This window comes from Mesoplodon mirus (genome assembly GCF_964341445.2).
Source record: "Mesoplodon mirus genome assembly, chromosome: 4".
In the NCBI taxonomy this organism is placed as follows: domain Eukaryota; kingdom Metazoa; phylum Chordata; class Mammalia; order Artiodactyla; family Ziphiidae; genus Mesoplodon; species Mesoplodon mirus.
Window position 1 is genome coordinate 85,526,794 of NC_138979.1, and position 15,191 is coordinate 85,541,984.

General features: G+C 37.5%; 1 protein-coding gene across 1 annotated transcript in view; it reads left to right on the forward strand.

The window, feature by feature from the left end:
• Positions 1 to 12,546, forward strand: part of LOC309801988 (ankyrin repeat domain-containing protein 26-like) — a 79,815-nt gene extending 67,269 nt beyond the window's left edge. Inside the window, 6 exon segments of the mRNA XM_082617135.1 lie at positions 3,727 to 4,017; positions 4,603 to 4,820; positions 6,223 to 6,451; positions 11,090 to 11,135; positions 12,317 to 12,325; positions 12,328 to 12,546. Of these exon segments, the coding sequence (XP_082473261.1) occupies positions 3,727 to 4,017; positions 4,603 to 4,820; positions 6,223 to 6,451; positions 11,090 to 11,135; positions 12,317 to 12,325; positions 12,328 to 12,452 (918 nt within the window). The 3' untranslated portion in view covers positions 12,453 to 12,546.
• The last annotated feature ends 2,645 nt before the right edge of the window (positions 12,547 to 15,191 follow it).

Sequence of the window (15,191 nt, forward strand, 5' to 3'; positions counted from 1 at the left end):
AATGAATAGAATAACTATTTCATCCCATCCAAAGAAAAATTTTTAAGAGTATAGCTGTTAAAAACCAGGTAGGGCTTCCCTGGTGGTGCAGTGGTTAAGAATCTGCCTGCCAATGCAGGGGACAATGGTTCGAGCCCAGGTCCGGGAAGATCCCACATGCCATGGAGCAACTAAGCCCATGCGCCACAACTACTGAGCCTGCACTCTAGGGCCCGCAAGCCACAGCTGTGGAACCTGTGTGCCACAACTACTGAAGCCCATGCACCTAGAACCCGTGTTCCACAACAAGAGAAGCCACCGTAATGAGAAGTCTGTGCACCTCCACAAAGCGTAGCCCCTGCTCGCCGCAACTAGAGAAAGCCTGTGCACAGCAACGAAGACCCAACACAGCCAAAAATAAATAAAATAATTTTTTTTAAAAAGGTAATAATTTATCTGGGACAAATAATAGATTAGTAATTTGAATTTCAAAATTTCAAAGCCAGTTTGTATGATATAGAGAAGCACTGTGGTACAATGTAAAAATGAGATATCCTACCTTCCCTTACAAACAAGCTTTAAGTAAGGTAAAGGAAAAATTGTATTTAATTATATACTGCCAAAGGACACTCCATTTGTTTTACTACTGAGAAGATTAAAAATGCTTCCATGATGTTTTATTTCCTCTCTGAGGAAAGGACAATGAAGATTGAGTCCTAGATTAATAAATATTCAAAGTTGCCTATCCCTTAGAATTTCGGTTAATTGAGATGAGGTAAAAAAGTCTGATTTTGGTAAACTGACAATTTCTAGTTGTTTTTCAACTATTATACTTCATATGTCTCCTTGCTTACCAATCTTGCTTATCTTCAAACTTGAGGGGAAATTCTGAAGAGGCATACCTGCCTATTTGTAAGAAATTGTAAGTGAAGGGAACCTGCCCAAAACTTCCTCCTGAATAGTTCTTAGGTCTTTCTTCTAGTTATCTGCTTCTTCTCATCAGCATTGTTTGTCATTTTAAATTAATCTCAACGTTTATTAGATTCCAGTTTATAGGAAACCAATTTCTACTGTGTCTAAGTTACGTTTCTTATTATCTCTTTTTTTTCATCTACTTTTCTATCTGTTTTTTCCTAAAAATCTCCTCAAAGTTTAGTAGCTGAAATAAGCAATGTTTATTTTGTTCACAATCTATACTTAGGAAAAGCATAGCCAGGACAGCTGCCTCTCTTCCCGTCAGTTGGAACACCTGCCCTGAACACCTAGGCTCTCTTTGTGGCCTGAGCTTCCTCACAACATGGGGCTGGGTTCCAAGGTTAAGAGCCAGGCAGAAGCTGTGTTGCCTTGTCTAACCTCGCCTTGCAATTCACACAGCATCTCTTTCACCATATTCTGTTCATTAGGAATAAGTCACTTATGCTTGGCCCATAGTCTACCTTTTCTTATGGGATAATTTTTTTCAAAAACTTATGGATACATTTAAAAACCAGCATAATCTACCCACTGGCCACAATTTTTATATTCCTTCCACATGAAGAATACACTTATCCCTACTCAGTTCCCCCACAAGTCTCAATTGTTACGGTGTCAGGCTCAGGCTTGAGTCCAGGATCTTACCATCTTTCACCAGGTACGGATGGGGATGAGGCTCCTGGGTGTGGTTTCTAGAGTATAGCCCCTTGAGTACCAATCCTCTCAGTACGAAGACTTGAGAACTAAAGGGACAAATTTTCTGCCACCCACATACCCAACATTCTGTTAAACTGCTAAAGACTCCCTCATTCAGAAATCGAAAATGGAAGACATGCTGGTCCATAGCAGTTCTGCAATACATCCTGATATCTGCTGCCAGCTCTGTGATTAGGACTTAGTCCCGACCATGGAAGTGATTCTCCTTTGCTGTACCCTCTGAGCTCTTTGTTCTGTCCTTTTCATAAGAAATGACCTGTGTTTGCAGCTGAGTAGTGTTTCCCAAGCCAGCAAGGGAAGAAAATGACACTGAAACCTGGAGGAAGGGGGACTTACAGAACTTCTAAGAAAATCCCAGAGGCCTCTTCTCATTTTGTACTGTCTTGGTCTCTGTTAATGCAAGCTAGCAAGCAGTGTTTTTGCTACCACAGTTCTCTTTAAAGCTTTGAATGTCCTGTGAATTTTATTGGGGTTCATGACATTGGAAAAGCTACCCTCCCAAATCTTTTTAGATAAGCTCTTCCCCTTGGGCTTCTTGTGAAGCTGTTGTAGGATGGTAGGATGGGAAACTTTGTAGGATGATGCCTTTAAATTCTTATGCTTTTTTAAGATCCTTAAAGGAATTTGAGGCACCAACTTAAGTCTTTCCAGGGTGTTAATAAAGGGTTCTACAGTCTTGGCTTCATCTTTAGACCATGTTTTCCTGGCAGCACCCTAAATCTGATCTTAGCCCAGAAGCTATTTCTCTGTTTTAGCATTATTTGGGCATGTGGAGATGCTGTAAATGGGATACAGATATTTGAACCCAATGAGTCCTGGATCCTTTATATTTAATAGTCTTTTTTTTTAGCTTATCCCTCTCATCAGTTTTACTTTCAGCTGCTTTGTAGCTAGAGTCCCCCTCCCTCCAGGTTGCAGTGTCATTTTCTTCCCTTGCCTAGAAGCTGTCACCTTCAGCCTCTTCAAGGGCCGTCAGGCTTCCATTAACAGTCTTGCGAAGCCCTGAGAATTTCGTGAGATAAGTGTCCAAGAATTTGTTGACACGGTTTTTTTTTTTTCTTTTTTTTGCGGTACGCGGGCCTCTCACTGTTGTGGCCTCTCCCGTTGCGGAGCACAGGCTCTGGACGTGCAGGCTCAGCGGCCATGGCTCACGGGCCCAGCCGCTCCGCGGCGGCATGTGGGATCTTCCCGGACCGGGGCACGAGCCCGTGTCCCCTGCATCGGCAGGCGGACTCTCAACCACTGCGCCACCAGTTTCAAAACATGTAGACATGTTTTTAAACTACCACATCCACTTGCCTTGTCTGACCAAATAATCATTCTGTCTAAAGGGAAGTAGTTCTTACCAACTCAGTGTCCTTGAAATTCCAGCAAGTTTTTTTGTTTGTTTTGTTTAGTATGTTCTCTTATTCTGTGGAAAGTAACAAAGCATTGCAAGAATTAATGGCATTTTTTTGTTCAGAAAAATGTATGGATCATCTCGCTAAACTGTTACACTGGGAGATGTGATTTCTCCTTAACCCTGCGAAGCGTTTCTCCTTGGAATGCAATTCAAATTAGCATAAAATATTTGTAGTTCAGAAAAAAGGCTTATGGCATTAGAAGCCATATTTACAAGACTCATTAGAGTCTGATTTTCCGAGTCTTATTTTGGGAGGCATTTATTAATTCAGCCCTAAATAACTCAATATGATATCCCCAAAACTTTAAAAATCATGGAGGGTTAAGATGGGAGTGGGGAAGGAGTAAGAGGCTTTCTACTAAGAGGTGACTTATAGTCATTTTATGGAGGAAAGGCATGAAACAATAGAAGAATAAAAGTATAAAATCAAATGCAAATTTTGTGTAACAATGATGACAGTGAAGGATATATATTTGTGGCTCTTGGTGGTTTGAACTTTTTTCTTCATTTTCTTAGTAATTCAAGGTCCTACACGCTACAATATAGACACCATTTTATTGTAACTGAATTTATTTTAAAAGTTGATACTGATTTTGAGTTAGGCTATTCTCAGTTTACGTCCCTAATTACCAAGCGATTTTATTTTATTCATGCAGATTGATGACCTTACAGCAGAACTGGAAACTGCATCTTCAAAATGTCTACATCTTGGTGCAAAAAATCAAGTTCTTCAACGGGCGTTATTATCTATAAAAGTAATGCAAAAGAAATGTGAAAAACTAGAGAAGAATAAAAAGAAGTTGGAACAAGAAGCAGTGAACCTCAGAAGTCATATAGAAATGAATATGATAGAACACAGTCAAGTAGAGCAGTATAAACGGGAGGTTGAAGAAAGATCAAGACAGGATATAATAGAAAAATTAAAAGAAGTCAACCTATTTTTACAGGTTAATTTTTTGATCTGTAATGTGCTTTAATTCACTTCACTATAAATTACATTTCGGATGTATACACTTTATGTGTTTCTTCTACTTCCCTTATAGCAGTTTGTTTTGTAAATTTCTGGAAGGAAAGTGGCATTTGTTTCTCCCTTTAAATATTTCAGTTTCCATCATTATTCTCACTAAATTGATCTTTCAGAACGATTCTCACTAGAGAATCATTTTATTTTTAAGACCAACTGGTATAAAACAAAACTATTAGGATGAAAAGAAAATATTATGATTTAGAAATTGTACTATACTCTTGGATTATTCTTAGCTGTATTGTTCAATTTAAAAATTTTAAAATTGATCCTATTATTCTTTGAATTATCAGATTACATGAGTACGAATATAAGAATGATCCAACTTTAATTTTATAATTAAGATTTAACTCAGTTTACATTGATGATAAATATTTTTAAAGTTCAGCTTTTTTTTCACATTTAAAATTGCTCTCTGAATCATTGACACAAAACTGAAGGGAACAAATATACTATAATTATTCAGGTTATAATTATTTTAAACATGTATGTTTTTATTTGACTTTAGACACAAGCAGCATCTCAAGAAAACTTAGAGCAGTTAAGAGAGAATAATAATGCTTCAATAAGAAGTCCAATGGAACTGAGAATTAAAGATCTGGAATCTGAACTCTCCAAAATGAAAACTTTTCAAGACGATTCTACTAAAGCAGAGTTGGAAAAATATAAGCAACTCTACCTCGAAGAACTAAAAGTTAGAAAGTCATTGGCAAATAAACGAAACAAGTAAGTCAAAACGTAGAATCATAGAAAATAAATTTAAATTTAGCTCATTAATTTGCCTCTAAAGCATAATTTTTATTGAGCCAGGTTCATGAGATTAGTAGGAGTGAAAGCTAACTAGATAGTATAACTTTGGAAAATGATGTTAGTAAGTGAAGTCACCTTTAAAATGTGAGTCCAGTTTTCATCTCCCCACCTTTTTGTTGGTTTTACATAACTTTATTTTTTATATTTTCATATATTGCGTTGGCCAAAAAGTTCATTTGTGTCTTCCCGTAAGATGTTACTGGAAAAACCCAAACGAACTTTTTGGCCAACCCAATAGTTAACCTGATTTAGTCTTTAAGCTAAGTGTTTTTGAAACTTTGTAATTGAGATAAAATTTCTTGTTGGAATTCCCGTAAATAGAAATATTAACGAGTTTAATTATTTTTTTGGAAGATTACCGCTTAAACGCAAAGCGTCACATTTTAGCATTTGGTAAATTTACTTTCTTGATTATGATCTTTGGTATCATCGCTAGAGGGCGCCCTGAGACAAACTACTGTATTTGAAGTTTTTCTACTCTACATAAAGGCATGCTTGTGAAATAAGGGGAAAGTAACAGAGGGGCGAAGGGCCGTATAATTCACAAAGTGTCTAAAAATAACACGGTGGCCTGCGTGAGGGTGTGCGTGGAAGACCGCAAGGGCAGATCCCACCCCCAGTGCCTCAGTAACAGTGTTACCGGTACCTGTCCGCAGCCTGTTAGGAACCGGGCCGCACAGCAGGAGGTGAGCGGTGGACGAGCCAGCAAAGCTTCACCTGCCGCCCCACCCCCCATCGCCCCCCGTCGCTCGCATTACCGCCTGAACCATCCTGACAACCCCCATACACCCCCATCCATGGAAAAGTTGTCTTCCACGAAACTGGCCCCTGGTGCCAGAAAGGTTGGGGACCGCTGCTCTAGATTATTCCTCAGTGCCGAATGCTTAATTCCTCTGAGGTAATGAGTGAAATGTGTATACAGGGGTGGTGAAAGCAAATGCTTGAAAATGTCTTTGAGGGATGGTTTGTTTTTTCATCCCTGAACTGGTTTACTAAAGGTGGGTATCTAAGTGCAGCCATCGCAGAAGGCAGCAAGCGTCACCTGTTAAGCCGTCTCCATCGCTGGCGCCATTTCTCTCCTCTCCCGACTCTGACTGACTTGTTAGTTAAGGATCCCCCAGACACATATATACTTCTTTAGAACAATTTTACACCTAGAATTGTTTATAATAGGTCTGCTCTGACCCATTTTCAGTGGTAAAACGTGGTTTAATGGTTCATTCCATTTACTATTATGGCAATTTTAAAAATGCAAATCATTTACGAATCATTTAGGGAAAATGCAATGAATGAAATTGGTGTTTTGCCATCTTCCCAGGACTAATGAGAGGCTGGCAGAGGTCAGTACCAAACTGCTGGTAGAGAAACAGCAGAACAGATCTTTACTCAGCACTCTTACTACGAGGCCAGTCCTGAAGCCACCTTGTGTAGGAAATATTAATAATAGTTTAGTGCTCAATAGATATCTTACTCCAGGAGAAAACTTAGAGATTTCTACCTCAAGCTCACGCCCTTCACATGAGAGCATGGAGATGTACTTGACCAAGGTTAGTTATACTATCCTTTTCTCCTTGGGTTTCAGATTTCTGATAATAATTCTTGTTTTTAATTTGGTGAAATTCTGAATTGTTTATTTGACTTACACACACGAAGTAAAAGCCATAATTAATTGTGCTAATAAAGAGACAGAAATTTTATGATTTTTTAAAGTCCCTGGATTTCTCATTTTCAAGAGAGATTTATCATGAACTTTATTCAGTAAATGTAATTAAACTGACAAATTTTAAATTTCTAAAAACTGCAGTTAAATCCTATTTTAGAAATTAAATATTATTGCCTAATAACCAAAGATATACCTTCTAATTGATTTCAGTTTGGCAATGGTTCATAATCATTTTCAAGTTTTGCTGCACCCTAGTTTTTCTACCCCTAAGCATAAGTGAATGATTGGCATCCAAACACTTAACCATATATGGATTTTTTTAATTTAAAGGAATCCTAGATAAATCCTTTTTGTGAATTAAATAGACTTGTAGCACTAAATAGGTTAATTTCTGTTCTTAAGTTAAATTTTTTTGTCATTTTCGTACATGAGAGTGCATCCTTAATTGCTATTTTACTTAGAGCATTTTTATTGAATTTTTATAAAATGTCTTGCTGAGCAATTGTAGAACATTTCTAAATACGTAAATAAAGCAAATATTTAAACTTTTAAAATGAAGTCCACTTATGTCTCTATCTTGCCATCACCTGGATGAATGATGACTATGATGGGGAGTCTTTAAATTGCAACTGGTTTTCATTGTGTATCATTGTTATTAAAATATGCATCTCACTCAGTGCACACGGGGTTATGGTTTTGATGGTGTTTTCATGATGTTCTTGATGCAGAGAAAAGTAGGCCTTGTTAAATGAAGTCTCAACCTGTTTTCTCATTTGGCTTCACGTCGTAAGAAATCATAGAAGAGCAAAGCTAAGGCTTCTTAGACAGTGCTGTGGCTAAATTGGGTCTAAGTGCTTCAGAGCCATGAAACTGGACTCCAGGGTCGAAAAGAAAATGCATGTCAAGCCCTCTGTCAGTTGCTAAGCATGATGTAAACTTAGAATGTTCTCATGAGTTGTCACCCAAAAAATCAAACAATGTATCATTTTACAAGATGAAGATGAAAGAGTGTGTGAATGCAAAAACAATGTGAGAGAAAATTTCTGCGGGAATTTTTTCCTTTAATTTTTTTGGAGGAAAGAGGCGTTTTTTTTTTTTAGTAATTCTAGATAAATCGAAAAATAGTTTATTTTAAACTCCATGTTGTAGTTACTAGGTATACATAGTTCCCTTGTGGGGTCTTTGCCAAATCGTGCTGGTTTTAATAAGAGAGATTGAAGAGCACTACTTAACTCTATCAAGATGCAAAGACGTCTCCATAATCACTACAGAATGCCGCGGAAGAGTTATTATACAGTTGTTGGTCACCTAATTCTTAGTAAGACTTACAGAAAGAAGGTGCCTTCTGGAATTGCTAGGAATATAATTATTTCTACTAGGAAAACGTAAAATAATACTATGAGAGGTGTTAACGTACTGTCTAAAATGATAGAAAGAGGTGGGTTTTTGGATGGGACATGATAAAACAAGCCTTCTAAAGGTTTTAGCTATGATTCTACAAAGTAAAATGTTAAAAATGGCATTAAGATTGCATTTGTTTATCATTCTCCTTTATTGGCAATGTTTTAACATTTTGGACTATTCCTACTGTGAAGTTTTATCTTACTCAGCATTTTCCCCTAACTTTAAGGAAAATAATTATAGCAAAGTACTGCTCTAGGTGTGTGGTTTCAGTTGTGCTGGTTGTAGCAGCAAGCTTACTCCATGTACCTAACACAGATTTATTACCTCCCTCACCAGTACATGAAGTTCAGTCTTAGCAGTTGATACCATTGTGGGGGTAGGAGATTACTACGTATCTGTCTTGCTAATTTTACCCTCAGTTTTCACATTCTAGTTAATTCTGGGATGTTTGGTCCTATATATCAGAAGTTTTTTTTCAATTGTGTTATTTAATTATATTATTATAAAATACAAAAGGTTAACATTAGCCAAAATAGCTACATCACTGTTAGATTTTCTTGCACATAGAATTTTTTCAAGAACTGAAAACTTAAAAATCTATTCCAGACAACTTTATAACAGACACAATCTCACTGGTTTAAAGATTTTATGTTCAAGAGTTTTTAGGTATTTGTGTGCCGAACACGATGCATGGCCACAGTAGTTAATAAATGCCCTTTAAATCTGTCTTAAGTAGGAGGATTACATTTTACATTGACTGATTTTGGACTTTTGGTGCATTACTGACACTTTGAAAATTTTTCTAATGATTTATTTAAGTAATTTTAAAAATTGCTCAAATGTCCATTCAGTTTAGCAACTCTCTTTCTAAATGTGGTCATACAAATGCACTGAAGCTAAAACAATTAATATTCCTAAGACTTTGACTTTTTATATGACACAACATTTTGTGTCTCACCAGAATATTGAGTCACATTTCTTTTAAAAAAAATAGGCCTCGTGTTTACATCACCAAGGCAGTGCCTATCCACTCTTGAGTTTTAACTCTAATCAAATTACCACAGTAGTTGAGCTAGTTTCTCATAAGGCACAGGCAGAGTTCAATAAACTTGTTTATTGTCTCAGTTTATTATATCAGTATAATCCTTCTTGTTCCCACTTCATTTTGTCCACATGGACAAATGAGTAGGCATTTTATCTTTTGAAAGATAGAGGTAATAGTTCAACTTCTTAACAGTTCTTTTTCTTTCATTCATTTTTTTTCCTGTACTTAGTTTTTCAGCTCTTTGATCTACAAATTCTTCCTCAGTTCTTCTCTCTGCAGCAAAATATAGGTACTTAATATCTACAGACTGCCAAGTGTAATTTCCTTCATACCTTAGCCTGTTTACAATTGGATAATGAATTGAAGTGGTTTAAATGACTTGATTTTATTACATTTTCGTGACATTTAAAATGAGTGATATCAACTTTTAAAAGTATCAATAATTACTGAAAATAAATTAACTTTGGAAATGAGTGTGCATGTGTATGTGTGTGGTGTGTATATATTTATCAAATTGGTCTTAAAAAGAGAGTGCAACATTATTTTCCAGCCTGCAGTCTCAGATATAATTTAACAGTAGTATATTACGGTTGGGTGAACGAGCACATACCTGTTGTGCTTCATATTGTTACTGGCTTCACTACGTTTCTTTCTAAAATGTTCCTTTCACCTTTCCCCTACTTTATAGTGGGGGTTGTTTTGAACAATGTACATTAATTATAAAGTCAGGGAAGAAGAAGAAAACGTTCCCTCAGTGTCGTGTGGTCCTCTGCCTTGTTGGAGCTGTGGTGGGTAGGTGGCAGATGACACTTCTCTTCCCCTTCTGAGTTCATTCCCTAATTCAACGCATGTAAAAACGTGACCTACATTTTGCAGTGTTTATTAATGGTAATACAAAATTATTTCAGTAAAGGCTTCTTCCTTCATCTGTTATGAGTTATTAATTTCACAAAACCTGTCTAGTCATGTTGTCACATTATTCATTTCATAGGGCCTCTCTACAGTGCTGTTGTCAGAAAAGTGTTATGGAAAACAGTCTCTGAAAATATTGGGAAACCTGCTAGCCAAAAAATTTGTCTTCGCACCTAAAATTTACAAAGGCGTTGGCTATCATGATATCCTTATCATCACAGTGTTTGTCATGTTCAGTATACTATTTGAGACCCTGTTTAGTGAGAGGGTGCCTTTTATAAGAAAGATTTTTAAAAGGACACTCTAGGTGGAGACACTTGTAATACAGTTTGGAATGTTCCCACACATTTCATAATTAAGTAGATAACTATAATTAGTCAAATGTTTCAAAAAGTTGGCCCTAATTTCTAGAATGGAAACAAAGTTACAGTTAAAGAATTATGTATTGTTTTCCTTGTTTCTAATTCTAGAAAGTCATGAATCAGAAACTGAGTTTGAAAACTGGCTCTAGCCTCTACTTTTCCTTTCTTCAAGCAGATTTTCTGAAATAAATGTTTCAGTCCTAATATAGACAGCAAAATACCTTTACTTAATTTTTTGCCCGTAGAATTTTGACATGACATTACAACGGAACCATTTTCTCCATTTTATGTATTTAAGATTCTATGTTGAAAAATTATTACCATAGAACATACCTTAAAATTTTAGTTATATAGAAGTGTAAGAAAGGAAAACTCATTTTAAGGAAAGATCCATTAGAGTAAAAAACTGATTAAACTTTTAGAAAGAGCAATTTTTCTAAGAATTGCAAAGTAATGCATTCATTGTAATATATATATGACTTTAATCGTTTAAACTTGTTTGTACCAATAAGATCAAATATCACCCTCTGAAATTATGTATATTCAGTAGACTGATATTTATTGTACTTTTTATCCGATTAATCTAAATAACATTACATATATATGTTCTTTATTATCTAAAATCAAAATAAGTAGGAATTTATTTTATTTTATTGATGTGATTATTTTTCTATTTAAGCAATCCTCAAATTAGGTCTAGCCTCTAGAAGTATTATTTAAAGGCCACATTTCACAACCTATACATCATTCCTACAAAAATGTCTCTTGTCTAACTTAAATAATATTTGACTTATTTCAGATGTGGCAGGAGATGGAAAAAAATATAACTAGAGTACTAGAAAAAGGTATGTTGCTGAAATTTATGAATTAAATTTAGACATTGATTTCTGAAATAAACTGTAAATATTCAGTAGTAAATGGCATCTCTTTCCATTGTTTGGATGACAGATACTATTGATAGGTTAAATATCTTTTCTTATACATATCTAATGAAAAAATGTGAAAGAATGAACATTCATAAAGAAAAATATCCTGATTCCTCATTTATTTATCATGTTCCACAGCTTTAAAAAAAAATCTCAAAAAGTCTATGTATTTCTTTTTATTTCTGGCTATATCCTTCCTCTCTACTTCTGCCATCCCTGTGGAACTGTCAACCTGCACACTGACACTATTAGAAAACATGGGGTTTATCAACTTCTCAAGTTTCTGGCAGTGATTAAGGCCAAAAAACCCAGACTCAAGCAGTCACATTCGTGTAGCTGTCACTTAGTGGCTGACATTAAAATCTCCTGTCATTGACTTTGTCATTGGTTTATCTTTCGCTCTCAGGAAAAATTCCAAATTCCTTATCATGGAATAAAAACACCCAAATCAGTTTGGGTCCTGCCATAGTATTCAACCTTATCTCTTTACTACCTTCCTCTGCCCCTTTGCTCTACATCCAGTCAAATAGACTGCTTGCAATCCCACAGATGCTCTTCCTCACCTTTAGTCTTTGTATTTGCCTCTTCCCTCCATCTCCCGTACTTTTCCCTTGTCCTTCAGGTATCCACTTACATACCACCTCCACCAAAAAGCTGACAGTATTGACACAAAGCTGGGTGTCACTTCTGAGTGTTCCTTATACCCTCTTTTATACCTGTCATAGTATTTATGACTCTGTATGGAAATTGCCTGTTTGTCTGTTTTTCCAGTTTATAGTATGATTTTTCAGGGTGGACTGTGTCACCTTCATCTTGTAATTTCAGTGCTTGTCACAACACCTTAGCAGATGGTTGTTGAGTAAATGAATGACGAATGAGAAAGCCAGAAGCTCTGATACTCAGCCACAAGAGCAATTAATTCATCGTGCAACCACAGGCAAATTATATACTAGTAATCTTGTATTTTGTGTTATGTCGTGTATAGATGCTTTTCATTCTTCTGAACGCTTAGAAAGGTCTCAGGTTTTTTTTTACTAACTTATATTTAGTTAACTCAAGTATTTTAGGTAAAGAATATAATCCTTTCTTTTTCTTTTCAGCGGCTGCTGAATTGAATCAGCATGCTATAGAGCTTCTCATCTAGGAGCTACTGATGAGTCAAATCTAAATCAAGATCTAGTTTTGAAAACATCACGAGGATATGTACAGATTTTGAAGAAAGATTATATGATCTAAAAGATAAATAGTAAAAATTTCCCTCCTGGGTTGTTTGCATAACATTTTAGTTGTTTCCCATTAAACATGATGTGAAAATCTGGATTAAAGGAAACTATTCTTGTATTATATGTGTATGATGAAAATTTATATAGTATTTTAAACCATGTTTCTCTGCATCTAACTTACTTTTAATCAGATTTTGTGAATCAAAACACTGTTGAGTTTTACATACTCAAACTGAGCCCTGATACCAGCACCCAGACAACCAAACTTGTCATTGATATATAGTGGTGTTGATTGATAGCTTTTTTCTATTTCCAATTTTATCACTATATATAGACCTAAAGATTTAGACAGACATCATTTGGATATACTGCTGCTATGGCTATTGTCAATGTTTTGGGTTTTTTTAATATTATTTATTTTTGAGTGTGTTGAGTCTTCGTTGCTGCATGCGGACTTTCTCTAGTTGCGGCGAGCGGGGGCTACGGGCTTCTCATCGTGGTGGCTTCTCTTGTTGCGGAGCCTGGGCTCTAGGCGCGTGGGCTTCAGTAGTTGTGGCATGCGGGCTCTAGAGCACAGGCTCAGTAGTCGTGGCGCACAGGCTTAGTTGCTCCATGGCATGTGGGATCTTCCCGGACCAGGGCGAACCTGTGTTCCCTGCATTGGCAGAAGGATTCTTAACCACTGTGCCACCAGGGAAGTCCTTATTGTCAATGTTTGGATGTATTACAATTGTTCTAGTGCCATAAAACTTAGTATATATAACTTTAAACACTGATTCATAGATCTTTCCTCATGGAGAAATAAAATTTCCCTAAGACTTTTCACCTTTTCTATTTATTTACTTACTTACTTTTTGGAAACAGTCTTAGAGAAGAGTTCCAAGCACCAGACTCAAACAGACATTTTCCTAAAACTACCATATCTCCCATATATTGTCCTAATGTAACATTTATCTTTCCTAAATGTCATTTGTTCTCCCATAAGTGCCCTTCCCTCCCCCCACCAAGAAGTCATGTTTTTCAGAAGATGTCTTTCTCCTACTCCCTGTCACTTAAGTAGTATATAAGCCCCCAGTTGTAGCCAGCCCTTCAAATCACGTTTCTTTGTGAACCCCTGCATGTAGTCATCCACAGTTAAATGTTTTTTTCTCATGGTAATCTGCTTTTGTCAATTTAATTTGCAGATTCCCAATTAATGAACGTAAGAGGGTAGAGGACGTGTTTTCCTTCCCAACAATTCCAAGAGCTAAAATGTTAGCGACTCTTACTTACATCCTTTATTCCCTTTTCTTCTGTCCTTTCAGTGTACTTAGTTGGCAGAACTTCATAAGAGATTGCTTATCATTCTCCCCCCTTACCTTCACCCAGGCATCTACGTGCTGCTGAAGAAAGTTATTCTACTTTTATTTAGTTAATTTGCATCTTCTTTCTTCACAATGTCGATTTCAAATCTCCTCTCTCTGTAAACTTTTCACCCTGTTTTTTCCCTCTCATGTGTACCAGGCAATCTCATTTCTCACGACAAACTTCTTGAAAGATTTGCCTGTATCCCCACCCGCTCTAGGCTGTCTTCTCCTTCCCGCATTCTCTCAAAACTACTCCGAAGTCACCGATGACTTCCACGTCGCTAAATCAAAGTGACACCTTTCCAGTCCTTGTCTAACTGAATTTCTCATTCCTCTTGGCATTCAGTATAACTGACCTCTTTGAGACACTCTCTCCTTTTGGCTGGGCTTTTAATACTCTTTAATTTCATCCTGAATGCACCCACAGCGTATTGTGATCGCAGACAGAGTTCTTATTAATATCTCACAGTAAATACACAGGCCTTCCCCCCTCGCCCAGGCCTGCACCTGGGGCAACATGGTGAGAACAGGTCAGTTGTTCTAAGTCAGCAGGTGAAGGGCGGGAGGAAACTGGTTTTCCCTGCTGCTTGTGAAGGGGCGGGAGTTAGCCGTCCTTCTCTCCTGGGAAGCATCTCCTCCTCACTCTGGCCTTTGGTATGTAAGTAAAACTGTTACCCATTCCAACAAGGGTCCTTCTGCCCAGTGTCGCCCCCACCAGTAGAATGAGTTGGGTTCAGAAGCAAAAGAAAGCTTTACTCTTTGATCAAAGAATGAAGAGGCAAGCGCTCCCGCTCAAGAGGCCGTGGGCGTGGCTGCTTCACAGGGATCCCATCAGCAGGGGAGGGGGTGGAGTTCTCGCGGGGCAGGCGCAGGAGCAGGCGCAGGCGCAGCTGCTCCCCATCGCAGTGCCCACATGGCCCGCCACCGCCATCTTGATTGGGGGTGTCGTGTGCAGCGTTCCTGCATATGGTCGGACCTCCCACCCCCAGCTGGAGCATTGGCGCAGATATTTCGCACCCGGAACTCGGGTCTGAAGTGCTGGATGCGACGCCTCTGCACGAAGCCCCCTGTAAGCCAGTGAAAGCAGACTAAGCACAAAGGCAAAAAAGGTTAGACTTTATTTTACTACCCAGATTCTATTTTTATTTCCTGGGAACAGCTAATAGGCTTTGCCGGTGATGAAATCTCTCCAGGAGCCAGACCCGGAGTCTCCAAGTTTCTGGGCCTCATTCCTCCTTGAAATGTGAATTCCTAGGGAGATGGTGCACCTTCGGGGACCCACTCAGAGCTGTAACTATTTGGTCCTCCTGGGGGGATGAGACTTTATGAATCCTTTCAGATCAGAGCAATTAACTAGACAAATGGCTGTAGATGTGAATCTCACACTGCACAGAGAGTCTCAGAGG